Here is a 25,983-nt window from a genome sequence, read left to right on the forward strand (position 1 = left end):
TTCCTGTTCTGGATATTTCATATAAATGGAATCTTACAACATGGGACCTTTGTGTTTGGCTTCTTTCACTTAGCATGATGTTTTCATCCATGTTTTAGCATGTATCAGGTACCTCATTCCTTTTTTCTAGTGAAATAATATCCATTTCATGGATATACCACATTCTGTTTATCCATTCATCAATTGATGGACATTTGGGTGCTTTCCCATTTTGGCTATCATGAATCATGCTGCTAAGAACATTCGTGTACAAGTTTTTGTGTGGACATATGTTTTCTGTTCTCTTGGTATATACCTAGGAGTTGGAATTGCTGGGTCATGTGGTAACCTTCAATTTTCTTATTCAAATACAAGAACAACTTAATTTCTTGAGAGCTTATCTTTTCCTGATTAAACAATAATAAATATATGCAAGTTATAAATATTTGAACATTATAGAGATATATAGTACAGAAAATGAAAGTTCACCGTATCGCCCTGAGTTAGCCACTGGTAGCAGTTTTGTGTATATCTCTTCAGATATTTGCCCCTAAGTGTATGCTAACATTTATCATTAATGTGATTTTCAAAAATGGTGTCCTATACATATACTATTTAGCAATTTATGAAGAAAGCTTTTAAATATGCCATAGTAAGTTTCACATCTTCCCCGGTTGGCTAAATGGAACGATCAACAACAAACACACCCCAGCCCACAAGCTGGTTCTGGGTCAGAGGGCGTATTTGTGTGGCCTGCAATATCCACTGTGGCCACTTCTGTCTGGCTTGGCTTGAGTGAAGGTCCAGGACTCAGACTGGCAGTCCTATGTTTGAGCCGGAGATGCTCTTTAAGATGTGTTACAGATCAGGCAACCAAATGTCCCAACCAGTTTAGCCCTGCTGTCCCAGTGAAATGACTAATTCTGTCCCTGATACTCTCAAAAGTGAGACATTTATGTCACCCAGTTCTAGACCACCCATGATACTGTTCTATGAGATCATTTTAATTGCCTCAGACATTTCTCCATCAAACAATGGGTCTCACTTTTCTGCTGTCCATTATCCATCAGCGTGGAAGAGAGGAAGAAATTGGAATTTGTAAGGCTCATAGACACAGCCATAGGAACTGCCTTTTTGGGAAGAACAGTTGCTTTCACTTACCCCAAAGCCCTTTACCCCAGTACTGTTTGGTTCTTTGCTTTTATAGGTACAGATCCTACCAGACATACTATTCTATTCTGAAGGGCCGGCTGCTTTCTTTGTTTCTCACTCAGGTACCCCCCAGAGAGTTAACGGCAAGGTGAAAGGGAAGATCTTTGTGGGGAACAGCCAAGTTCCCATTGTCTTTGAGAACACCGACCTCCACTCTTACGTGGTAATGAACCATGGGCGCTCCTACACAGCCATCAGCACCATTCCTGAGACCATCGGGTACTCTCTGCTTCCTCTGGCCCCTATTGGGGGCATCATCGGATGGATGTTTGCCGTGGAGCAAGATGGATTCAAGAATGGGTTTAGCATCACAGGTAACTGACATCAGACCTTAAAATTAATGGGCTGGGGTGAATGGAAAGGGAACTCCATGTCTGCAAGTAACTTACCGATAAGCATTCTGTGGCTCTGGAAATAAGGTGTTGAGGTAAAATTATCAAGAAGTTTTTCAATTAATATACATTAACTAAGACTGTCTAGAATTGCATTTTGACCAGGGAGCGATTTCAGGGTGGAGATTTAGATTTAGGCAGAGCAAATGATGTTTGCTCCTATATCCTCACAACCCAAAGTATGGGGATCCTTCTATTTATCCAGCCTGCCTCCAAATTCCCAACTAATCTGAAACTGATATTTGACATTTCCTTAGTATCTGCTTGGAGAAAAGGAACCTGTCATTTCTAGCTGGTAAAGTCAGCCTGATAAAAATAATCCGCATGAGTCTTAGGAAAGCTGAGTTTCCTTGGAGCTGCTTAGAGACCGTGTCCTGTCGGGGAAAGTTCAGTCTTCAGGGGACATGTGGGCAGATTGTCGGTGGGTGGGAGTAGAGGAGATGCTTCCCTGGAGCAGTGGTGGCCTCTCCCATGCTGTGCTGAGGCTGGCCCCACTGTGCTGGAGGCCCTTTCCTGGAACTGCTTGGCTGGAGGAGTCTGCATCCTTCATCTCTGGCCACTCCCAGGACCTGGAGCCTGCTGTTCTGGGGCACAGGTACATAGCCGCTGCCTCTGACTACCTAGACCTGCCTTCTCCAACACCCCTAGCCTCACTGGAGCTTCAGCCATAGCTTTATCATGAAAACACTGCTGAGAGCAGGGTCTGTAGGCTTTGCATAGACACCCCTCCCAAAGTTACAGAGCATAAATACCTAACTTCCTGAAATGTGGACGTTTTAAGAAAGGAGAGGATATATATTTGAAAAGGATATAAGATACCTTATTTATGGCCCAATGTTTTTTCTCCCTCTCCCACAGGCATGTGTACCCTGAGTATCATAACGATGTTCAGGCTCTCTTGCAAACACACGCTCTTCCCTTTGCAGACGTAGTTGAGCTTTGCGGCCAGATCCACAGATCCTACTCCTTGGCTGCACAGCATTTCATATTGGTGTTGCCTTGAATATGGATTGACTTAAATGGATGGTCCTTTGTAACTTACATCAACTTCAGGGAGGCTGAGGGAGTCTTTACAAATTCCCTACAACAGCAAATCTTTGTTACTACAATGGTCCTTCTTAACTGCCCCTGTGTTATCAGCTGGATATCTGCCTGGGACCTGGGGGCTATAAAGCAGGAGTTGTCCAACTTTTTCTGCAAAGGGCCAGTTAGTAAATATTTTAAGCTTTGCCTAAATGTTTTAGGCTATTCGGGCTCTGTTGCAGCTACAGTAAGTCCCCTACATATGAACCTTCAAGTTGCGAACTTTCAAAGATGCGAACCTACGTTTGCATGTCCAATCACGTAAGTTAGTTCACGTGTCTGGCGTACGTTGTCACGTGCGTGCATCCTCTACAAGTGGTTGTGCTTTTGTGTACGTCGCTGTACAGTACTGTATAGAGTACGGTAGTACAGTATGTTCATTTCAAGCCCAGGGTGTCTGGAAGCAAGCGTAAAAGCAGCAGTGATGTAGCTGGTACTACTGTACTTTTAAAAGTACTGTACTGTAAGATTAAAAACGTTTTCTTTATTTTTGTGTTTGTTTGTTTTTAATGTATTATTTGTGTGAAAAATATTGTAAACCTATTACAGTACAGTCCTAGATAGTGGATTGTGTTAGTTGGGTACCTAGGCTAACTTCGTTGGACTTAAGAACATATTGGACTTAACGCACGCGCTCTCGGAACAGAACTCATCCGTATGTAGGGGACTAACTGTCTTCAACTTTGTCGTCGTCGAGCGAAAGCACCAAAGATAATATGCAAATGAATGATCATGTCTGTGTTGGAATGAAATTATTCATGGGCACTGAAATGTAAATTTCATATACTTTTCACATATCATGAAATAGCTGCCAGCCGTGCTATCGGGAGTCTGCAAAGGTGGCAAAGGGAGGAAGCTGGAAGAAGGGGGGGGGTATTTTTTCCTGCTTGTCAGGGGCTGCTTCCCTGCCCAGACCAAGGGGAGGTCCTGAGCCAGCACCTTAGTATGTGCTCCTAGGATGGTTTCTGGGCCTGGTGATAGTTTGCCCTGAACAACTGGCTCATCCTGACCAGGGCTTAGCTGTTACAGTAGTCATTCCCACAGCCAACGTCCTGGAGCGCTTGATGTTTGGCAGAGGACGTTTTAACGTACTTATCTAATTTCCACAAGACCGATTGTATCCCTTTTTCATCATCAGGAAATGGAAGCTCCGTGAGGTTAAGTAACTTGTTCAAGCTCACCCAACCAGTACCCAGCACAGCTGGGAGTCCAACTTCTATCCCCTGCTTTTTCCAGCACAAGCCACGAGCCCACCCATCTCAGATGCTGGTTTGAAGCTGGCAAGCAGCTTCTGTTTCTTGCGCGTGACTCAGTTGGGCCATATGGATGTCCTGGCTCTGTCCTTGGTGTCAACAGCCCCATTTCTACTAACCAAACTAAAGCATCTGCAGAGGAGGTGTGAGCCTGTCCGCACAGTGAGCCCAGGGTAGGCATGAGGGTGGCTTCCTTGACAGCAACGTGACAGACTGACCTTGCTTTGCAGGGGGCGAATTCACCCGCCAGGCTGAGGTGACCTTTGTGGGGCACCCGGACAAGTTGTTCATTAAGCAGCAGTTCAGCGGTATTGACGAGCACGGACACCTGACCATCGACACGGAGCTGGAGGGCCGAGTGCCGCAGATGACCTTCGGCTCCTCGGTGCACATCGAGCCCTACACGGAGCTCTACCACTACTCCCACCAGGGTGAGCTGCAGCGCCACGTCCTGGGGCAGCGTCACCCACAGGCTCCAGCCCTGAGCTCATGCTATCTCCTAGCTTTCGGAGAGGGAAGTGCAGCGGGTACTTTATACAAATCACCTTTTCTCTAATAAGTATCGTGCACACTCATTGGAGAGAATTTAGGGCAGAAAAGAAAATAAGCATAACTTACAGATGTAAAACCAGGACACAATCATTATTATTAGATTAAGTGTATTTCCTCTCAGCCTTTTCCTTCCATATAAAGACGATCCCAACATATGTATATATACCAACACAAATAATATCCCAACATAAAATCTCATCATATTATATAATTTCAAAATAATATAATTTTATTATAGTATACATCTGTATGTACTTTTTAAACTTCAAATTTACAGAAAACTTGAAAATAGCAGTTTCCACATATCATTTACCCAGCCTCACCAGTTGTTAACATTTTGCTACGTTTACTTTATCATTCTCTCTCGCATACACACATATATATATGGGGTGTTTTTGGAGAGTAAGTTGTAGGCACCATGATCCTTCATTCCCTAAATATTTCACATGTTCTTCCTAAAGACAAGAACATCCTCTCACACGGTCCCAGTACACTCATCAAAATCAGGAAATTTAACATTGATACAATACTACTGTATACTCTACAGTCAAGTATATAGTTTCTGTTTACATAATTTCAGTCATACCACATTATTGTATCTTCACTTTTCCAGTCAGCATCAAATTATGAACACTTGATAGTTTCATTAAATAGGCTTTGCAAACACTTTTTAATGAATCTCTACCATTCTATTGTATGGCTATCAATGTAAACCATTCTCTTTTCTAAAGCTTAGGTTATTTCCAATTTTTCCTTCTCATAATGAGTTGAAATAATCATCTTCATCATAAATCTTGACCACATTTCTGATTCTTTTCTGACCGAATTCCTAGAAATAGAAGTGCCGAGTCAAACAATGGAGACTCTTTAAAGGCTCTTATTAAATGGCCATCCAGAAAGGTTGTACCAATTACCATGGCTCTGTGGCTTGCTCCGGCTCTCTTGGGGAAAACGAGTGGGTGAGTAGGAGGTGCAGGGAGCTGCAGCACCCCGGTTTGCAAGTCAGGCTACGACCAGATGGTGTTTCTGGCAGCCCAGCACGTGGGAGCTGGACAGGAGGCAGCTTACACTAACCTTTTATGTATCCTCTGGCTTTGATGATGAACTACAGCAGAGCACACAGATATAGAGAGTCTTTTATACTTTTTTCAAAATAGGAAGTTGAGATTTTCATTGTATGGGTGAAAAGCGAGCTGTCTTCTAAGTGGGGAAGACTGTTTCCCTTCTCTACTGAGATTTGCTCACATTTCTTTAGTAATTTATAGAAATTGTCTACTGAAACCTATTAGTGTCTCATTTTTATATATCAGAGAACCGTTTAATCTAGGGTTATTTATAGCAGCCTCTATTTATTGAATCCTAAGTGAGATAACCCATAAAAAGCAGTTAGCACTCTGCTAGTCGCGTGGTAAATGCACCATAAATGGTAATGTGTCTTAATGACAGTATCAGCCTGCTTGATTCCAGAAATTTTACATACATTATCTCATCCTCACCCCAACCCCTGTCGGAAAGGAAACAGAGGGTAAAGAAGTTAGTAACTGGTCTATGATCACACACCTTGTGAGCGAAGGGGCAAGGTGTGAATTCAGGTGTCTCTCCCTCCAAGCCCGTGCTCTTTTCATCAGACCTTAAACTCTGGGTTGGTTCTGGGTGACTTAGGAACTTATAGAGAAGCACTTGATGAGAAAAAGCAGTAACTATTTCTAATGCAAATAACATCAATAAAAGTATGGGAAATCTAGGTGTCAGAATGAGTCCCAATGCTGAAATAAATAGTTTTATTTATCCTGTTCCATCCGATCTCTCATCTGGTAGCAGTATAGGCAGAGAATACTGCTGATGGTTTTAGAGCCCTTGACTAAGCCTCTTGTATCCTCAAGATCTGTCCTTTGTGTCCCTGCCTTGTCTCCCTGCTTCCCTCCCACATCCAGTGATCACATCATCCTCCACCCGGGAGTACACAGTGATGGAACCCGAGCGCGATGGCGTGGCCCCTTCTCACGTCCACACTTACCAGTGGCGCCAGACCATCACCTTCCAGGAGTGCGTCCACGACGACTCCCGGCCAGCCCTGCCCAGCACCCAGCAGCTCTCGGTGGACAGCGTGTTTGTCCTGTACAACCAGGAGGAGAGGATCTTGCGCTATGCTCTGAGCAACTCTATCGGTCCTGTGAGGGGTAAGAGGTGGCAGCTCAGACTGGGTGTTGTGTGTGTGTGTCTGCCTGCACGGCTCTCTCGGTGCTTTTGACATGTTGTTTTTCGTCTCTTACTCTCAGTAAGAAGAAGAAAGTTATGCTGAAATAGCTCCCGACAGAAATAAATGTCTTGTCATTTATGATTCTTAGAAAACCTACCTGTCTCTGTTCTGCTAACCTAAGGCCTCCTCATTATTCCATTTGGGGTAGAGAAGAATGATAATCCTTGAGTTGCCTTAAAAAGTAGACCATCCAAGGGCTGCAGCTGCCTATGGCTGGGCATTTATTTTTTATTTTTATTTTTTTTGCGATACGCGGGCCTCTCACTGTTGTGGCCTCTCCCGCCGCAGAGCACAGGCTCCGGACGCACAGGCTCAGTGGCCATGGCTCACGGGCCCAGCCGCTCCACGGCATGTGGGATCTTCCTGGACTGGGGCACGAAGCTGTGTCCCCTGCATCGGCAGGCGGACTCTCAACCACTGCGCCACCAGGGAAGCCCTGGGCATTTATTTTTATTTTATTTTTTATTCTTTTCCATTATGATTTATTGCAGGATATTGACTATAGTTCCCTGTGCTATACAACAGGACCTTGTTCTTTATCCATTCTATATATAACAGTTTGCATCTTCTAACCCCAAACTCCCAGTCCATCCCTGTCCTTCCCCCACACCCTTGGCAACCACAAGTCTGTTCTCTATGTCTGTGAGTCTATTTCTGTTTGCTAGATAAGTTCATTTGTTGTTGTTTCCATGTCCAGGTTGTTTCCATGTCTTGGCCATTGTGAATAGTGCTGCTAGGGGGTGCATGTATCTTTTTGAATTGTCTGGATATATGCTCAGGAGTAGGATTGCTGGACCATATAGTAATTCTATTTTTAGTTTTTTAAGGAACCTGCATACTGTTCTCCATAGTGGCTGTATCAATTTACCTTCCCACCAACAGTGTTAGAGGGTTCCCTTTTCTCCACACCCTCTCCAGCATTTATTGTTTGTAGATATTTTGATGATGGCCATTCTGACTGGTATGTGGTGATACCTCATTGTAGTTTTGATTTGTATTTCTCTAATAATTAGTGATGTTGAGCATCTTTTCATGTGCCTATTGATGGCCAGGCATTTAAAACACTCTGATGCTCACTGTGTGCTCAGGGCCTGGGAAAATCCAAATCAAATCTGCTAAAAGTCAGGCACGGAGCCTACAACGAGCTTTCTGCCTGGGGACGGCACATTGCGAGAGGGGGGGTCTAGTCTGGGGGTGCTTCTGGCTGCGTGGAAGGAGCTGCAGCTAGTGGGACAGCCCAGTGTCAGGTCTCACATCATCCAAATCTTTAAGCCCTAGGGGTTCTGTATATTTGGGGTCTAGGTGTGAAGGTCTTTCTCTTTTTCAGTTATTTTTGACTCTCCCTCTGTACCCAGGTCACTTCTCCAGCTAGTTGGGTTTGTCCTCAGCTCCATAAAGCAGAAGGAGGGCAGGTGTCTGTCCCCTTCCTTTGACGGTTGTAGCTCCATGCATCAGGGGTTGGCGTATTTTTTCTTAAAAGGCCAGACAGTATCAATAAATATTTCAGGCTTTGCCAGCCGTGCAGTCTCTCTCAGTTCTGTGACTGTAGCACAAAAGCAGCCAAGGACCGTATGCAAGTGAATGGGTGTGGCTGGTTTCCAGTAAAACTTTATTTACAAAAACAGACAAATGTCCCAAGGGATGTAGTTTGCTGATCCCGCCTCAGGTGACCCCCAGGTGACTCAGGAGTTGGCGGGTTTCCTGGTCATCAGTCCTGCCTTACTTTCTGGAGTTTCTGGAGGAATAAGAGTTTCTGAATCCTCACTGGGTTTCAATGTCTCTGCCTTCACAGACGGCTCCCCTGATGCCCTTCAGAATCCTTGCTACATCGGCACTCATGGGTGTGACAGCAATGCAGCCTGTCGCCCCGGCTCCGGGACCCAGTTCACCTGCGAGTGCTCCATCGGCTTCCGGGGAGACGGACAGACCTGCTACGGTACAGCCGTCCACTCTGACTTGGTGGTGGTGGGCAGTGGGCTGGGGGGCTGCAGAAACAGATCCTGTACAGCAGAGGGGCGAGGAAGAGGCAGCACCAGTGAGATAAACACTGATGGTCACGCTGAGTTGTTGAAGCCCCACGCTCAGTGTTCCCTCTGTGATGTTAGGGGTCCTGGCCCTTCCTTCATCTGGTCAGATGCCCTGACTCTAAGCAGCAGAGTAGAATTTATAAGGTCACACTCCACTTCACGTCGAGAATACATGGGCTTAAAGGAAGGGAAAGTCAGCGCTGTTTATAACACACATAATATGACTACAACTGCGACGTACCCAGGCATTGTTGTGTTAGGTGCTTCACAAACACTAACTGATTTAATTCAGCAACTCTAATAAGATAGATTCTTTCATTTCTGTCTTTTAAAAATTATTTTTAATTGTGGTAAAATGCACATAATATAAAATTGATCATTCTAACTATTTTTAAGTGTACGGTTCAGCAGCATTAAGTACATTTACATTGTTGTGTGACCATCACCACCATCCATCTCCAAAACTCTTTTCATTTGCAAAACTGAAACTCTCTTCCCATTAAATAACAACTTCCCATCCCTCCCCTCCACTGCCAGCCCCTGGCAACCACCATTCAATAATACTTTCAACAAATCTGATGATTCTAGGTAACTCATGTAAGTGGGATCATACAGTATTTGTCCTTTGTTGTATCTGGCTTATTTCACTTAGCATAGTGGCCCCAAGGTTCATCCATGTTGTAGCCTGGGTCAGAATTTCCTTTCTTTTGAAGGCTGCGAAGTATTCCATTGTATACACATACTCCTTTTTCTTTTTCATCCATTCATTTGTCTATAGGCACGTGGGTTGCTTCAATTCTTTTTCTGTTGTGAATTATGTTGCTATGAACATGGGGTACAAATATCTGTTTGAGACCCTGCTTTCAACTCTTTTGGGGATATACCCAGAAGTGGAATTGCTGGGTCACATCAATTCTGTGTGTGATTTTTTTTTTTTTTTTTTTTTTTTTTTTTTTCGGTATGCGGGCCTCTCACTGTTGTGGCCTCTCCCGTTGCGGAGCGCAGGCTCCGGATGCGCAGGCCCAGCGGCCATGGCTCACGGGCCCAGCCGCTCCGCGGCATATGGGATCCTCCCAGACCGGGGCACGAACCCGTATCCCCTGCATCGGCAGGCGGACTCTCAACCACTGCGCCACCAGGGAGGCCCTGTGTGTGATTTTTTTGAAGAACCGTCATATTGTCTTCCCCAGCAGCTGCACCGTTTTATATCCCATCACCAGTGCACAAGGGCTGCAACTTCTCTGCATGCTTGCCAACACTTGTTTTGTTTTTTGGATAGCGGCCATCCTAATGGGTGGGAGGTCTATTCCTGTTTTTACAGATGAGCCAGGGACATTGGAACGTTGGACCTTGAGTCTCTGACTCAAGTGCATATATTATACTGTCTTCATTGTACTTATTTTATTACTTATAATTTCACTTTAAATACTTTCACTTAGACAGCTTGATATTTATGTTTGTTACTAAATTTTAATCCACCACCAAAAGGCAGTTAGTTGACTCCTGACTCAATGAAGAGTCCATACAGCAGAGGCAACTAGGGTAAGAATGTCAAAGCTTCCTAAACCTGCCACAGGGTCTCACCAACAAATGTAAGGAGTGCTAGAAGTAAGCTTCCCTAGTGAAATGGGTGGTGTGCACATGTCTTTTTGGCCAGAATGATGAGCAGCCCCCTTGAATGACTGGGGCATAAGAATCTGGGGAGCCCAGCAGCCTTGGAATTTGGGAATGATGCCTTGGGTCCGGAATCCATTGAATTGAATCCATTGGATGCCTCCAGTGAATGGCAGCTTTAGTGTGCTGATTTCACGTGAAGGTTAGCAGATCCTGCTGCTGGGGTATTGCTGCATTTACTTCAGAGTGAAATTTATGTGAGGTGCTCATTGGAACGTCTGAAAGGATGGAGAGCAGGGACTGGGCTTACAGGAACAGCTTGTACAATTGTCTAGCCAGCTGGCTGATGACTTTGTCTGTGTGGTAGAATTCAATCTGAGACTCGCTTCCCTTGTAACATAACACCGGGCAGGGGACATAGTTCCTACTCACCTCTGATCATCAGAGTTCCCCAGTGTTTCCCCAAAGAGCCCAACAGTCTTGAATGGCTAAATTGGCTCAGGCCACTTTGAAACTGTGATACTGTGTGTCTGTGAGCAGAGACCTCCCAGGCCATGGTGATGGTGAAGGACACCACGAAGGGATGAGGTATCCCCATTTCTTCAGCAGAAGCCTGTACCTCCTCAGTCTTTATGTAGCTCTGCTTCAGCTTCATAAGCCAACTGAATACAGTAAGTCCCCTACATACAAGCCTTCAAGTTGCGAACCTTCAAAGCTGCAAATGTGCATTCGCATGTCCAGTCATGTAAGTTAGTTCACGTGTCTGGTGTACATTGTCACGTGCGTGCATCCTCTATAAGTGGGTGTGCTTTTGTGTACTTTACTGTACAGTACTGTATAGAGTACAGTAGTACAGTATCTTTATTTCAAGCCCAGATGTCCGGAAGCATGCGTAAAATCAGCGGTATATAGATGATTGTGGTAGTTGGGTACCTAGGCTAAGTGTGTTGGAGTTACAAACAGATTGGACTTAACAAATGCACTCTCGGAATGGAACTCATTCGTATGTAGGGGAATTACTGTATTAGTAAAACATGGAGCTACCCCAACCTGCTGACCCATAACCTCTGGCTAATTTTGCTTTTGGTGCCTGAGCTTGTGGTGGGACTGCTTGCTTCACTTTCCCAAGGCACAACCAGCCATGCTTTACGGATGGAATCTGTTGCTATCATGGAAACCCCTCTGATGTGTTGGCCCAGGAAGACAGGTGTTTGTGCGCACTTGCTTTTGCCCTGTGATTAGTCCTCATCCTGGCAGATTTGCACCATGGAATGTGGGTATATTCCTAGTCAGGCTACTTTCTGTTCTGGGTCACGAGAATAAACCTCGTAGTCTTAATGCATTGAGACACCGGGCTGTTGATAGGAAATTGCATTAAGCAGATCACTTCACATATTATTTTGACCTGGAAAGTGCCTCTGAAGAGAATGAGGGTGAGCCTTTGTCATTCAGTGTGTGTAATGTTGATATAATGATAGATGACATTCAAAATAAGGCTGGGCTTGATTAGACACTGCAGAGTGACCCTGCAAGCTAATTTGGAGATTTCCAGTTGAATCACAAGAGCTCTGGTGCCTGACAGAATGGCTTCCCTATATTTCTCAGTTGGGAGGCTGTAAGAGAGGGTTTTGCACAATCTCTCATTGAGTGCGCACAGGCATTTAACAAATAAATCCTGAGACTCTTCTCCAATGAGAGCCTGGTGTTTATGAAAAGGACACATTTTAGAGAAACTTAGAGTTGTTGAAAAGTAGCCACTCTGAAAAAAAGTCAAAAAGGAAGCAGTGATTACAAGAATAATCCAGGATTTTCCCGTTGGGTTAGGGAATGATTTATGTGAAAGGAAATCTCTTCCCAGTGAAGACGTTGACCAGATCATGACTAAGAAGAACAATAATCTTCAAGCAGATATTGTGATCTTTTATAAGGAACAGTTATCACTAGTTCACTCTTTCTACTAAAGAATGGATTAGAGTCCTAGCCTCCAATTACAGAAGGGAGGGTTTCAATTAGGCATTAGGAAGAATTTCCAAACTGTAAGGACCGTGAAATAATAGCAGGGAAATGGCTAGGGTTTTGCTCTAAAAGAAAAGGAGTCGCTCAGCTTGGATTTTATGTGTAGACCTGCATGGAGGTGGGGTAGTGCTAGGGGACCATCCCCTCCCTCATCCCACGGGCCCCCAGATCCTATTTGCCGTGGTTCTCCAGGTAGGGTGTGCAGGATGAGCATCCTTCCAATCACCTAAGAAGCTTTCTTGAAACGCGCAGTTTCCCTTTCCATAAACCTTCTAGGGGTGGAATGAAGCTTGGAAAATTTCCCCTGGTGATTGTGTTCTGTCCCTTTGATTGAAAACTGCTGCTCTGTGCTCTTGTGCTTTGGCAGTTGAGCCTCAGCCGTGGATCCCTGCAGTTTGCACAGCATGTCCAGACATCTGGCCTGTTGTGTCCTCTGAGGGCTGTAGTGCAGACACAGTGAAACAGAATGATCTTTTTCTCCCATGTTGTTGAAGCAGCAGCAGCTGGTGGATGGAGCTGGAAAGTCCACACTTGCTGAGTATCCCTCCAGCCCCATCCCAGCTTCAGCTCGTTAAGAGGCTGCCTTCGGAGGGGCTTTGTTCTGTAACCTTCCAGCTGTGCCTGGACCCATCCTCTGGTCTGAGATCTTGTAGCTTTTTTTTTTTTTAATTGCAGTATAGTTGATTTACAGTGTTGTGTTATGTTCTGCTGTACAGCAAAGTGACTCAGTTATACACATATATACGTTCTTTTTTTATATTCTTTTTCATTATGGTTTATCGCAGGATACTGAATATAGTTCCCTGTGCTATAGAGTAGGACCTTGTTGTTTATCCATTCTAAATGTAATAGTTTGCATCTGCTAACCCCAAACTCCCAGTCCATCCCTCTCCCTCCCCCTCCCCCTTGGCAACCACAAGTCTGTTCTCTATGTCTGTGAGTCTGTTTCTGTTTTGTAGATAGGTTCATTTGTGCCAAATTTTAGATTCCACATATAAGTGATATGAGATCTTGTATCTTTTTTTTTTTAAATTATTTATTTATTTATTTATTGGCTGTGTTGGTTCTTTCTTGCTGCGTGTGGGCTCTTCTCTAGTTTCAGTGAGCAGGGGCTACTCTTTGTTGTGGTGCGTGGGCTTCTCACTGCGGTGGCTTCTCTTGTTGCAGAGCACGGGCTCTAGGTGCACAAGCTTCAGTAGTTGCGGCACGTGGGCTCAGTAGTTGTGGCTCACGGGCTTTGTTGCTCCGTGGCATGTGGGATCTTCCCGGACCAGGGTTTGAACCCGTGTCCCCTGCATTGGCAGGCGGATTCTTAACCACTGTGCCACCAAGGAAGCCCTGAGATCTTGTATCTTAAGCATGTCACAGAAACTTACACTGTAGTGTGGTTTCAAAAGCTGAATGCCATTTGGTTTGGGTTTTTTTCTGAGTATAGGTCCAACTACGGGGCTGAAGTGGCAAAAATTCCTGTCTTGTGCAATGTAGTCCAAAAAGCCAGCAGGGCTTTTGCCTCACCAGTGAAGAGACCAGCTGGACTGGCCATCGGAGGTGGAGCATGAGGAAGATTCACATGATGGAATTGAGGATGGGCAGCTGAGAGGGGGAGGGGAGTTGTGTGGTCTCAGCCACTATGAAATCTTCCTCACATGCATCTCTAAGAGTTCTAAAAATGCCAGAAGTACCTGTGCACTCTGAGAGTGAGGTTGGCACAGAAGGATCTTGTGTGACTGTATTTATTTCAGTCCATCAGTGGACAGGTAACCCAGGTGATGACAGAGTAGCTTGATTTCTTATCTGAGCCAACCAGCCTTCCTGTAATGGTAGCCAGACTGGCCCCCAATGCCAGTGGCCATCTGAGGGCTATGTTCCTAGAATCGGAACACCCCTGTGGCTGGTAGTGTAGGATAATAATAATAGGTACATTTCTTTTTTTTTTTAATTTCTTTTTATTTTTTGGCCGCACCCCGCAGCATGCAGGAGCTTAGTTCCCCAACCAGGGATAAAACCCGTGCCCCCTGAATTGGGAGCGTGGAGTCTTAACCACCGGATGGCCCGGGAAGTCTCAATAGGTACCTTTCTTGAGCAGGCTAGGCTTACATTCATTTTCTGTAATCTTCAGTAGAACCCCTCAAGATGAATAGTAGCATGAGTACTCACCAATGGGGAAACTGTGGCAGAGTAGTGAGGCAACCTGCCCAGGACCACACAAGCTGGTAAGGAAAGGAGGCAGGATTTGAACGTAGCTGTGTCCAGCTGCAGAGCATACGTTCCTTTGTTCCAGTCACCCCACGTGATGGCCACAGTGGTATCCTGTGAGAGAGCATCACTCACAATCTTATGAGTTAATGGTTTTCCTGTTAGTGCATTAAGCTCAGGATAACATTCCAAGATTCACAATTAGGCTTTAGACGGTCCAACTTTGCTTTGTCACTATCGTTGGAGAAAGGAAATATTTTTGAACAAGAGCATATTTAATTACATTTTGTAGTTTAGGAACCTTATTCAGAGTCTGGAGACTTGTCTGCACGTCTTTCTAACACATATTTGCCCATCTGATGTTAGTCGGTGCCAGGCTCAGCAACTAACTCCAAAAGGTAGGGCAGGTTGGGTGGGGAGTGGGGAGTACACATTTATTTAGGAGGAGGGCCTTGGGCTCACTCTCAAATTATGCACAGAAAAAAAAGATTTCTTTAACATCATTTCTGGAATATAAAAAGGTGTGTTTTAAAGTGGGTCCATTTGCATGCCAAAATGCTTTCTATTTTATTATGTTTAGTGCTGTTTGAAGAGGTGGTTTTTTTTTTTAAAGTCTGCATTCAAACAAAAATTTGGGAGGAATTCCCTGACAGTCCAGTGGTTAAGACTTGGCGCTTACACTGCAGGGGGCCTGGGTTCGATCCCTGGTCGGGGAACTAAGATCCCCCAAGCTGAGCTGTGAGGCCAAAAATCAATGAATCAATTAATAAATCTTAAAAACATTTTTTTTTTTTGCTGTAGATATTGACGAATGTTCAGAGCAGCCCTCGGTGTGTGGGAGCCATGCAATCTGCAGTAACCACCCAGGAACCTTCCGATGCGAGTGTGTGGAGGGTTTCCGGTTTTCAGAGGAGGGAACGTGTGTGGGTAAGTTCTGTGGGTGACTTTTCAAAATGAGTAATTCACATGACGTATGTCAGCACCTGTGTGAATGGTTTTGCCCCAGGTAGTTTTCCTGGCTGAGATGGAAGGTTCCCTGTCCTGTTGGGGAGGACAGTTTACAAAGGTGAATCAGACTTCATTCCTTCCCTCCGACTGCCTGGAGAGTCACAGGTACAAGGAATTAGCAGTGTTGTCTGTCTACACTGGTGATACCCTTCCCTTCTTATAAAATTCCTTTTAATTCTTTTCATTATTCTTTTAATAGCTATTCAAACAACTAGACATGTTTCTCCTTGTAATTAGTGGCCTTGGGATTCACGTGGAGGGAACACCTTATAGGCATTTGTGTCACTACCTGCCTTAGATTGAATTCTTCCTGATTTACATCTAAAACTCCATTCGGAGCCTTTCTGTTTATGGATTTCCATTTTACAAGCCACAAGTACTAGCATAACTTCATAGCCTATCAAAGTTAGAAGTTAAGGCTATTAATTGGGCTAATTATGCTTTAGGTTGCTGATGATTTTGGTGATGATGGTGATGGGCCAACTCCAAAGAGCCAGATTGTTTAAATTTCCCCACTTTTTCCAACTGCTGCACTTTGACCTGTCGTTTCCAAGAATTTCAAGTTCAAAGATTCTTGGAGATTTCCAGGTCTGGAGGGCAGCATGCTAAAGGGGCCGTCTGAACTCAACATTTCTTCCCAATTTAAAACAGATTCCTCTTTTACTGCATCAGTGAACCATCTCCTTGTGCTTTCCTTGCTGTTTACTAAACCCTAGCATGCTTTCTGTTTGCTCTGTCTTGAAACTCAGATGAGGCCGCCAAGGTCCCAGGGTGAGACGGTGTCTTGAGGGCAGAGGGAACAGGCCGTTCTCATATTTTGAGTATGACCCAAACATCTGTGAACTGAGAGACAGCCAGTCCCCTTTGCACAGAGCTGAGATTTCAACTCTGCTAAAGTTACTTTCTTTTTTTTTTTTTCTTTCCATAGCGAACAACAATTTCTGTGAATTTGGCCTGACTTCCTTCTCTGCTTTTTGAGACGAAGGAGATTCAAAGGTCTATTTTTTGTGGCAACACCATTTGCATTATATTTTGGCTGAAGCTTTGGTGGTGGATCCTTTACCCCTTGAGTGGTGATGTGGACGGTCCTGGGGCAGACGTGTGTGAGGCATGTTGTGTCCTCAGTTTCTGTCTCCAGCCATTCCTGGGGTCCACCCTCACAGAAGGGCTAGGGTGGGGTGCAAGACAGGTGGTGGGCAAACGTCTACTCCTAGGCATTTGATTTTGAGGAAGACAACCTCTCTGGGCCTCAGTTCCTCACCTGTAAAATGAGGTGATTAGACTGCATCATGGGCTTCCTGTGTCCTGTGTTCCTGTGGAGCCCTTGGAGATGCCCCAGGATCTGCCAGTGGGGATACAACGACTATTTCATTTTTCTGTATATCAATTTCTGAGTAAGATTTTGTTTGAATAATGGATTCCCCCCTCTCAGAAGCAGTGTGAAAACTACCTGAAGATCATTAAGCTCCACCAAGACCTGGCATCGAGGTTTCCTGATTCTCCCCCTGCCTGTGGCCCCCTGTGCACTTCCATCCCACTTGGCTTTTTGCCTCTTTTAATTGCCTCCTTTGAGACTCACCTCGTAGAGAGATGGCTCACAGGGTGAAACCAAGTCTGCCTGAATGCATTCACACAAAGACTCTGGCTCCTCACTGGATAATTGACTGGTCAGTTTCACTCTCCCGGAATTCCTTGTTAAAACGACGTCCTGGGTTGAAGCCCAGGCTGGGATGATGTCTGTCGGGTCAGAGCAGGGAAGGGTGAGGAAAGAATCTGGATGGTTTAGGAGGCCGGCTCTGTGTCCTGACAACTGTGAGGGGCTGGGCACTCATGCAGGGTGTGTGGATGGCCAGAGGTGACTGTCTTTCCATGAGGATGGGTATCCATTAGGGGAGGGGCTGCTTTGTGGATTTCCATCTTTGTCATTTTCTGCAAGCCTGTGACTTTCTCTTTTCCCCTGGGTGCAAACTTTTAGTTAATTGGAATGTGCAGAGTATGCTGACACAAAGGAAAAGAGCCTCAGCTGGCCTGCAAATCACCTTTATGTGTAGATACAGTTGCCCCCTGTGATACGTGGCCTGTACAGAGCATGGGCAGGTTGGGACCCCGAGTTGTACAGTGCACGGCACCATGCACCTGCCCATCGGTCAGGGGGAACAGGGCTGGGCTTAGGCTAAAGGCTCAGCCTGGCTCACCCAGCGTTCCTGTTCTCCCTCCCTCTCCTGTCATGTTGTTAGGAAAAATTATTGTGAATCATTCATCTTTGTGATCTTTTTCTCAGAACTTAAAGTAACTAGAGGCTGTGAAACCACTCTCCTAAAGGCTCTTTATCCCCCGCCCTTTTCTCTCCTTGTAACACGTGGCTTCTTTCCCTCGTTTTGTCCTTCCTTCTTGGCATCACCTCCCTTCTCTGCGTTGTCTCATTTCCTGGCCCCAGCCAGCCTTGCAGGAGTCTCTCGGGGACCAATGTCACACTGGGTGGCAGCATCTCAGGGCAGCTCTGCCCGTGCCAGGTCACCGTTCAGGGTTCTCTTCAGAAGTGCAGGGGCTAGAAAAGTAGAACCCCAACGGACCATGTAATTGTAATTAATTTTTTTTAATTAATTTTTATTGGAGTATAGTTGCTTTACAATGTGTTAGTTTTTGCTGTACAGCAAAGTGAATCAGCTATACGTGTACATATATCCCCTCTGTTTTGGATTTCCTTCCCATTTAGGGCACTGCAGAGCACTGAGTAGAATTCCCTGTGCTGTACAGTAGGTTTTCACTAGTTATCTATTTGATACATAGTAACGTATATATGTTAATCCCAGTCTCCCAATTCATCCCACCACCACCTCCACCCCCCGCCACTTTCCCCCCTTGGTGTCCATACGTTTGTTCTTTACAACTGTGTCTCAATTTCTGCCGTGCAAACCAGTTCACCTGTACCATTTTTCTAGGTTCCACATGTATGCGTTAATATACGTTATTTGTTTTTCTCTTTCTGACTTACTTCGCTCTGTATGACAGTCTCTAGATCCATCCACGTCTCTAAAAATGACCCAATTTCGTTCCTTTTTATGGCTGAGTAATATTTCATCGTATATGTGCGCCACATCTTCTTTATCCATTCATCTGTCGATGGACATTTAGGTTGTTTCCATCTCCTGGCTATTGTAAATAGAGCTGCAATGAACACTGGGGTGCATGTGTCTTTTTGAATTATGGTTTTCTCTGGGTATATGCCCAGTAGTGGGATTGCTGGGTCATATGGGAATTCTATTTTTAGTTTTTTAAGGAACCTCCATACTGGTTTTAAATCCCATTTTGAGCCTGATTTTCTGTCCTTTCCAAAACTTTCCCCTCCCTCCCACCCTGCACCCCCTGCTAGTTGACAGGCAGGGTGAGAATTGTAGGAAATTGCCAGCCTGCGGGGTTAGGAGCCTTTGAGGGAAGCACAGCTGGATGTGCTGGTGGCCCCTCTTGTGTAAATTAGTGAAAAGGTCTCCTTTGGGTTGCTGTATATTTTGCTTAAAAATACACACTGCCAAATGTAAAATAGATAGCTAGTGGGAAGCAGCTGCATAGCACAGGGAGGTCAGCTCGGTGCTTTGTGTCCACCTAGAGGGGTGGGATGGGGAGGGTGGGAGGGAGACGCAAGAGGGAGGGGACTTGGGGATATATGTATACGTATAGCTGATTCACTTTGTTATACAGCAGAAACCAACACACCATTGTAAAGCAATTATACTCCAATAAAGATGTTAAAAAAAATAAAGAAAGAAAAAAGAAAAAGAAAAAAAAATGCTTTGTATACTTTGAAAATGAAAAAGGTAGAACTAAATTGTTTGGAGTTGTAAAGTTCTAAAGCTTCCTTCAGAAGAAAATTGCTCTGGTGTGAAAAATGGTCTTACATAAAGGAAAACGTGATTTAAAAAATTAAATTATAAACTGCCTTTTCTAGAAAGGGTTTGAGGATTATAGAAGCATAGGTGTGGGAATTCCCTGGGGGTCCAGTGGTTAGGACTCTGCACTTTCACTGCCGTGGGCCCAGGGTTCAATTCCTGGTTGGGGAACTGAGATCCTGTAAGCCAAGCAGTTTGGCCAAAAAAAAAAAATAGAAGCAAAGGTGAAGGTGATGGCAGGGCAGGGGACATTAAGACCTACCCATGTTGCAGCAAGGTCCTTCCCTGTTACCAAGGGTGGGGCACAATGTGGCTGGAGCGAACACAATGTGTAAAATGATCACTTACGCACTCTAATGACATGAATATTTGATGGAAGAGAAGTGAGACTCCTTTCCTGGTTGTTCTGTCTGGGTATATTTCCCCTATCTTTTTTTTGGTCCCAATTCTCCGAGAGTGTCCCTTTCACACTGTGCGAGCTGAAGGAGTTGGGGGAAAGAAGACCCTGGAGAGAAGAAGAATGTTAGAAACGATGAAAAGTGAGAGAAAACAGGAGTGGTCCAAGGAAACAGTGTGTCCTTGGTTTGGTTCAGTGTAATCTGGGCTACTGTTTTCTAGAAGGAAATTTGGACCACTTTGTAGCAGTTTAAAATCCAGTAACCCTTTGGCCCACAGACTTGGTTCCATGGTCCCTGTCCCATGGGAGTTAGTTAACAGTCCAACTTCAGGAGTCTAAACTACTGAGTCCACAGGCTGGGCCTCCATCTGCCAATACAGTACTTTGCTAACCTCTCATGGGCACAGACCTTTGAAGAAGATCCTCTTCTTTACCTGTCCCCTGACAATGCTTGGAGCCCTCTCTGCTGAAGCACTTGAGGCAGGATGAACTGGAATTAATCTTGGGAAGACTCATTGAGGATAAAGATGAGGAGTCCTCCTGTGTCCAGGATAATCTAAACCCTGAGGGCCTCCTTGCAGGAAGAAAGTGTTCTGTTCTGACATTGCAAGGGCCAGGACTCTGACCTGGGCCTTAGAGCTTTAAGACCAGAAGTTAAAGTGCCTTACAAACCCCAGAGTATCTGAACCAGCTGTTGGAAATCACCCCCTAGACCTTAGTCCTTGACTTTCACCTCGAGGCAGCAGCACAGGATGGGGTATGATTTTCTAGTCTCTGTGTCACAGGCCTACTTCCTACAACCTCACTCTCTGAGTCTTGTCATCAGGACCCTTTAGAGCAGTCCCACCTACTGGGCCTCCCCATGCTTGGCAAGCTGGAAGTCATTCCTATTCTACAGAGGAAGAAATTGTGGCTCCGAGAAGTTATATGATTTACCCAAAGCCATATGGTGGACTCATGCACCTAGTAGAAACCCAGGGCTGCCCACCCCAGAGGCCCACAGTCATTCTACCATCCCCCGTCTCACTTCCCTGGGAAAGTTGATTTCACCTTCCTTGGTGGGACGTGGGTGACTTTGGCATTCGTAGTGAATATTCCACCTGCCCAGTGAGCCGAGGGCAAAGATACTGTGGAAGTCTCAGATCCTCAGCTCCAAACGCTCCACCAACAGAGGTGCCACGGGAAGTGCGTCTACCTGCAGATTCCACCTCCACATCCAGATGAAGGGAAAGTTGGGTTTCGGGGACCAGGTGTGGAGAGTGGCCTGAGACAGAGCCCTGGGGCGAAGCTGAGGTTGAGAGCCAGGCTGATTGACCCCCTGCAGTGGCAGGCTGCGAAGGCTTATCAGAGGTGGGATCCAGGTGGGGGGAAACAGGAGGAGAGCCAGGGGGACCATCCGGCGGGGAGCAGGGATGAACCTGAAGAGAGGTCTGGAGGTCTGGGGTCCAGACATAATCCACCTCAGTGGACTACACTGCTTGGCAGGGCCCTGGGACTGCTCTGGGGACTCTTTTAAACATTGTGTGTCAACCTTTTGTCTGAAGCTGTCGTGGACCAGCGCCCCATCAACTACTGTGAGACTGGCCTTCATGACTGTGACATCTCTCAGCGGGCCCAGTGCATCTATTTGGGAGGCTCCTCCTACACCTGCTCCTGTCTGCCAGGCTTCTCTGGGGATGGCAGAGCCTGCCAAGGTACGTGGTCACTCTGACTTTCCTCCCTGCGTAACCTGAGAAAATTCCCTGGGTGATACTTATCATATGCTAATTACTGACTCAACTCTAAATTCAAGAGAATTCTTCTCGGGCTTCCCTGGTGGCGCCGTGAATAAGAATCCTCCTGCCAATGCAGGGGACACAGGTTCGATCCCTGGTCCAGGAAGATCCCACATGCCGCGGAGCAACTAAGCCCGTGCGCCACAACTACTGAGCCTGCGCTCTAGAGCCCATGAGCCACGACTACTGAGCCCACGTGCCACAACTATTGAGCCGGTGCGCCTAGAGCCCGTGCACCGCAACGAAGAGTAGCTCCCGCTCGCCCCAACTAGAGAAAGCCCGTGCACAGCAACGAAGACCCAACACAGCCAAAAATAAATAATAAAATTAAATTTTAAAAAAAAAGAGAATTCTTTTCCCAACTCTGTTGAGTAGATGGGCTGTATTTTGTATCTCTAGTAATTTGAATTATGTGTTTTCTTTGGGGGGCTGTTCTCATTGGGGAAGACACTTGTCCTCCCCGTACCATTTTGTTCCATGTCACTTGCTCGTTCAGGCAATAATTAAACACCTGCTGTCTGCTAGGGACTGAGGAGATTGTTTGTCTTTCATGAAAAGACAAACAATCCTTACACACGTGGAGCTTAAAGTCCAGCCTTTTGTTTAATAAGATGCATACAGTCATTCACCTGGCCTGCTCTAATCTTGTGTTCCAAAAAAAGTGAAGTCCCCTTTTTGAATAAATGACTTCAGATGCAGAGAATAAATGGTTCCACAAAATTCAGACCTCAGATCTGTCCATTGTTGGCAGCCAGGGTGCTCTTAGAGATAATTTTAAGTGAAATAACTCTGAACACCGTTCCTCTGTCCCCTGGTTTGCAAAATTACTTAACGTTATACCATGGAGTATTTCTGGAAAGTCCAAGCTTCTCTAAGAGATTATAATTTCTGAAATACTTTCTCTTTGTTACTGAACATGTGAATTTTCTCTGGTCTTTAAGATTTTTCTGTCAAGCAGTTAATCATCTGTCTCCAAACTCAGACATTTTTGAAGCTCTCGTTTATGATGAGAAGGAAATAATGAAAAAAAATCCTCTCGTTTTTCCTTTTGCATGCTTGATTTTTCATGAAAACATCAAAGTGAAACACATTTGTAAATACACTAGATAGAAATTGAGGAGTTCGTGTTTTGATAATTAATGTTTGCTGAGTTCTTAAATCACTGTTCCTAGATCAGAAACTGAGTCCCCAGAAGTTGAGTAAGTGGCTTATATTATTGTGTAAACTAGGAATTCTAGAAGAAATCTCACTATCCCCGGCTTGGTGGCTGTCTTGCAGATGTGGATGAATGCCAGCTAAGCCGATGTCACCCTGATGCCGTCTGCTACAACACTCCAGGGTCCTTCACGTGCCAGTGCAAACCTGGTTATCAGGGAGACGGCTTCCATTGCCTGCCTGGAGGTAAGGTGTCGGGGACGTTTGGAGTTGGTGGGTCATTGCCCTGTCCATGAGTACTGAGTACAAGGCCCTGGGAGAGAAGGCTAGGTGGGGACGTGGGAGGCTCCATGGAGAGTTGAGGTGGGTGATCAGAGCACAGCTGCGGTGTTGAGCATGCGGGTTGCACATTGCACAACTCCGGGGGTCCCACACCTGGACCAGAACTGTGCTGGCACCCTGGAGGCTGGTCATCCCTGTGACTTGAGCAGTACAGGGTAAGAACTGATCTGTATTAGGGTTCTGCAGAGAAACAGAACTAATGGATGTGTGTGTGTGTGTGTGTGTGTGTAGAGAGAGAGAGAGAAATATATATTTATTTATATATAAAGAGATTTATCAGAAGGAATTGTCCCACACAACTGTAGACGTTGGCAAGTCCCAAGGGTTGTAGTCGGCAAGCTGGAGACCCAGGAATAGCCAGTGTCTGAATCCAAAGGCAGGAAAAAGCTCATGTTCCATTCATAGGTCATCAGGAAAGGAGAATTCCTTCTTACTTGGGGAAGGATCCACCTTTGTGTTCAATTCTGGCCCTCCACTGATTGGATGAGGCCCACCCACCTAAGGGAAGGCCATCTGCTTTACTCAGTCTACAGAGTGAAAGGTTAATCTCAGCCAGAAACACCCTCAGAGAAACACCCAGAATAATATTTGACCAAATATCTGGGCACCCTGTGGCCCAGTCAAGTTGACATCTAAAATTAACCATCACAGATTCCTAAGAGTCATGGGGAATGGTGCTGGGGTGGGGTGGGGGAGGTGAAGGGCCACCAGTTGTGGGAAGAGGCAGGCTGAGGACTCCGCAGAATTGGGCGTACCACCTATTACACCTGGACTGTGCAGCTTCTAAAGTTGAGACTTTTGTGGTATCTCATTAGATCATGAGGATAATGATAGTCCTAGTTCAGTACCTGGAATGATCCTGGAACTTAGGAGGCACTCAACAAATGCTGTTGAATGAATACGTATAATTAGCTGCCATTTGCCTGAAGCCTACTGTGTGCTGGGTGCTTTACCTACACTATTTCATGTAATGTTCATAATCATCTCTTTAAAGTAAGTACTATTACTATTTCCATTTACATAGAGGATGCTAAAACGCAGAGGTAAAAGCACAATCAAGGTCCCAGGGGTAGTAAGTACTAGAACTAAGTCTCAAACCCAGGTCTGCCCGATGGACTCCAACCTGGATTCAGTTCCCGAAACCACATGGTATCCTGTCGTGAGATTAAGGATGTATCTGATGCCTCCGACTGCAGTTAGCCAGATGAGTTGTTACTTATTTTAATTGCTGCTGCTGTTGTTGGCCAAATAAATTTATGCCACTGTCAAGGTTTCAATAAGAGATACATGGAAATTTCCATTTCATCACTTTTTCAAGCAATTACAAGCTATTTCAATGTCTGCCTCCCTTCACTAGCCTTCAGTGCCTTGAGCATAGCGTGCCTGTGCACTTTATTTTCAAGTCCCCAGTATCCTGTGGAGTACGTGGCCTATGTTGGGGCTCATAGCTCTTTATAGTTGTTGAGGAAATAAATGAATGCACCTCTCCTACTGGCAGTGTATAATAGTATTGATAATTATTTATTCGCACTCTCAACAGGACTGGGTGTGACCAGTTTTTAGGATAATTGACCATCTAAAAGGAGAAGAATATCAGATTAAAGTTTAAATTTCGATATACAATACTACATATTGCTGGTCTAAATTGTTTTCTTCTGCTTAGGACAGGACTCAACAAACTATGACTTGCAGGTCAAATCTAGTCCACTGCCTGTTTTTGTAAATAAAGTTTTATTGGAGCACTCATACTCTAGTTTATGAATAGCCTATGGCTGCTTTCATTCTGCAAAGACAGGTCAGTAGTTGTGGTAGAGACTGTAAAGCCTGAAATATTTACTACCTGGCCCTTGACAGAAGAAGTTTGCTGATCCCCAGCCTAGATGAACCCAGGGAGGATCAACCTTCTGTTCCTGATATTATGGGTAAAAGACACGGCTGTCCCCACAGATTCTGATAGGCAGGTTACACAGAGAAAAGTTCATGATCATTTGAGTTAAGATATTCCAGCAGCTATTAAAAATGACTAAGACATTATCTCCTTAGGCTTCCTTCACATCTGCAGTTCAAAAGGAAGCAGATGTTTCATTTTTTATTTTTGTTCTTTTAACCCAACTCCTGGCCCCGTTTTCGAGGCTCTATTGACTAAACAGAAACAAATCCAGACCTATAGTCTGGGATACAAAAATGGGACAAGGATAAAACCAATCAGAGTTCTTTGCTAGGATTATTTAGGTATTTAATCCTGTTTTCTTAAAAAATTCAACATCTATGTATATGCTCGAGAGAGAATGTACACTAGAAATATATGTGTCCATCGAGTATTGTTCATAACAGAAAAAAAAAATCTAAGTGACTACCAACAGGAGGAATGGACAAATGAGTTTGGGTACAATTTATACCATGAAATAATATACAGGAGTTATAGTGAGTGAACTTAGAGGGAATCGCCTAGCAGTCCATGGTTAGGACTCCGCACTTTTGCTGCCAAGGGCCCTGGTTGAATCCCTGGTCGGGGAGCTAAGATTATGCGAGCCGCGAAGTGCAGCAAATAAATGAATGAATGAACACATTAAATAATAAATAAGTAAATAAATAAATCTGAGTTACCTAGAGTTAATAGATAAATCTCCACATCATGTTGGGCAAAAAAAAGTCATAAAAGACTCACTTTCTGAGATGGCTCACACTCTGTCTATGGAGTGTGTCTCTCTCTCAATAAATTTACTTCTTACGTATTAAAAAAAATAGTCATAAAAGGATATACGCAGTATGATCCCATTTATATGAAATATAAGCCTGTATGAAAAGAAACCTGCATATGTATAAATATACAAT

At 44.9% G+C, this 25,983-nt stretch overlaps 1 protein-coding gene across 3 annotated transcripts in view; it reads left to right on the forward strand.

Moving 5' to 3' along the window:
• Positions 1 to 25,983, forward strand: part of NID1 (nidogen 1) — a 94,337-nt gene that overhangs the window by 35,307 nt on the left and 33,047 nt on the right. For all 3 annotated transcript variants that reach the window (XM_082640751.1, XM_082640752.1, XM_082640753.1), the window contains exons 6-12: positions 1,254 to 1,505; positions 4,150 to 4,350; positions 6,406 to 6,651; positions 8,524 to 8,667; positions 15,386 to 15,511; positions 21,421 to 21,570; positions 22,930 to 23,052. In XM_082640751.1, the coding sequence (XP_082496877.1) occupies positions 1,254 to 1,505; positions 4,150 to 4,350; positions 6,406 to 6,651; positions 8,524 to 8,667; positions 15,386 to 15,511; positions 21,421 to 21,570; positions 22,930 to 23,052 (1,242 nt within the window). The remainder of the gene's footprint in view (positions 1 to 1,253; positions 1,506 to 4,149; positions 4,351 to 6,405; positions 6,652 to 8,523; positions 8,668 to 15,385; positions 15,512 to 21,420; positions 21,571 to 22,929; positions 23,053 to 25,983) is intronic.

This window comes from Mesoplodon mirus (assembly GCF_964341445.2).
Source record: "Mesoplodon mirus genome assembly, chromosome: 2".
Classification (NCBI taxonomy): domain Eukaryota; kingdom Metazoa; phylum Chordata; class Mammalia; order Artiodactyla; family Ziphiidae; genus Mesoplodon; species Mesoplodon mirus.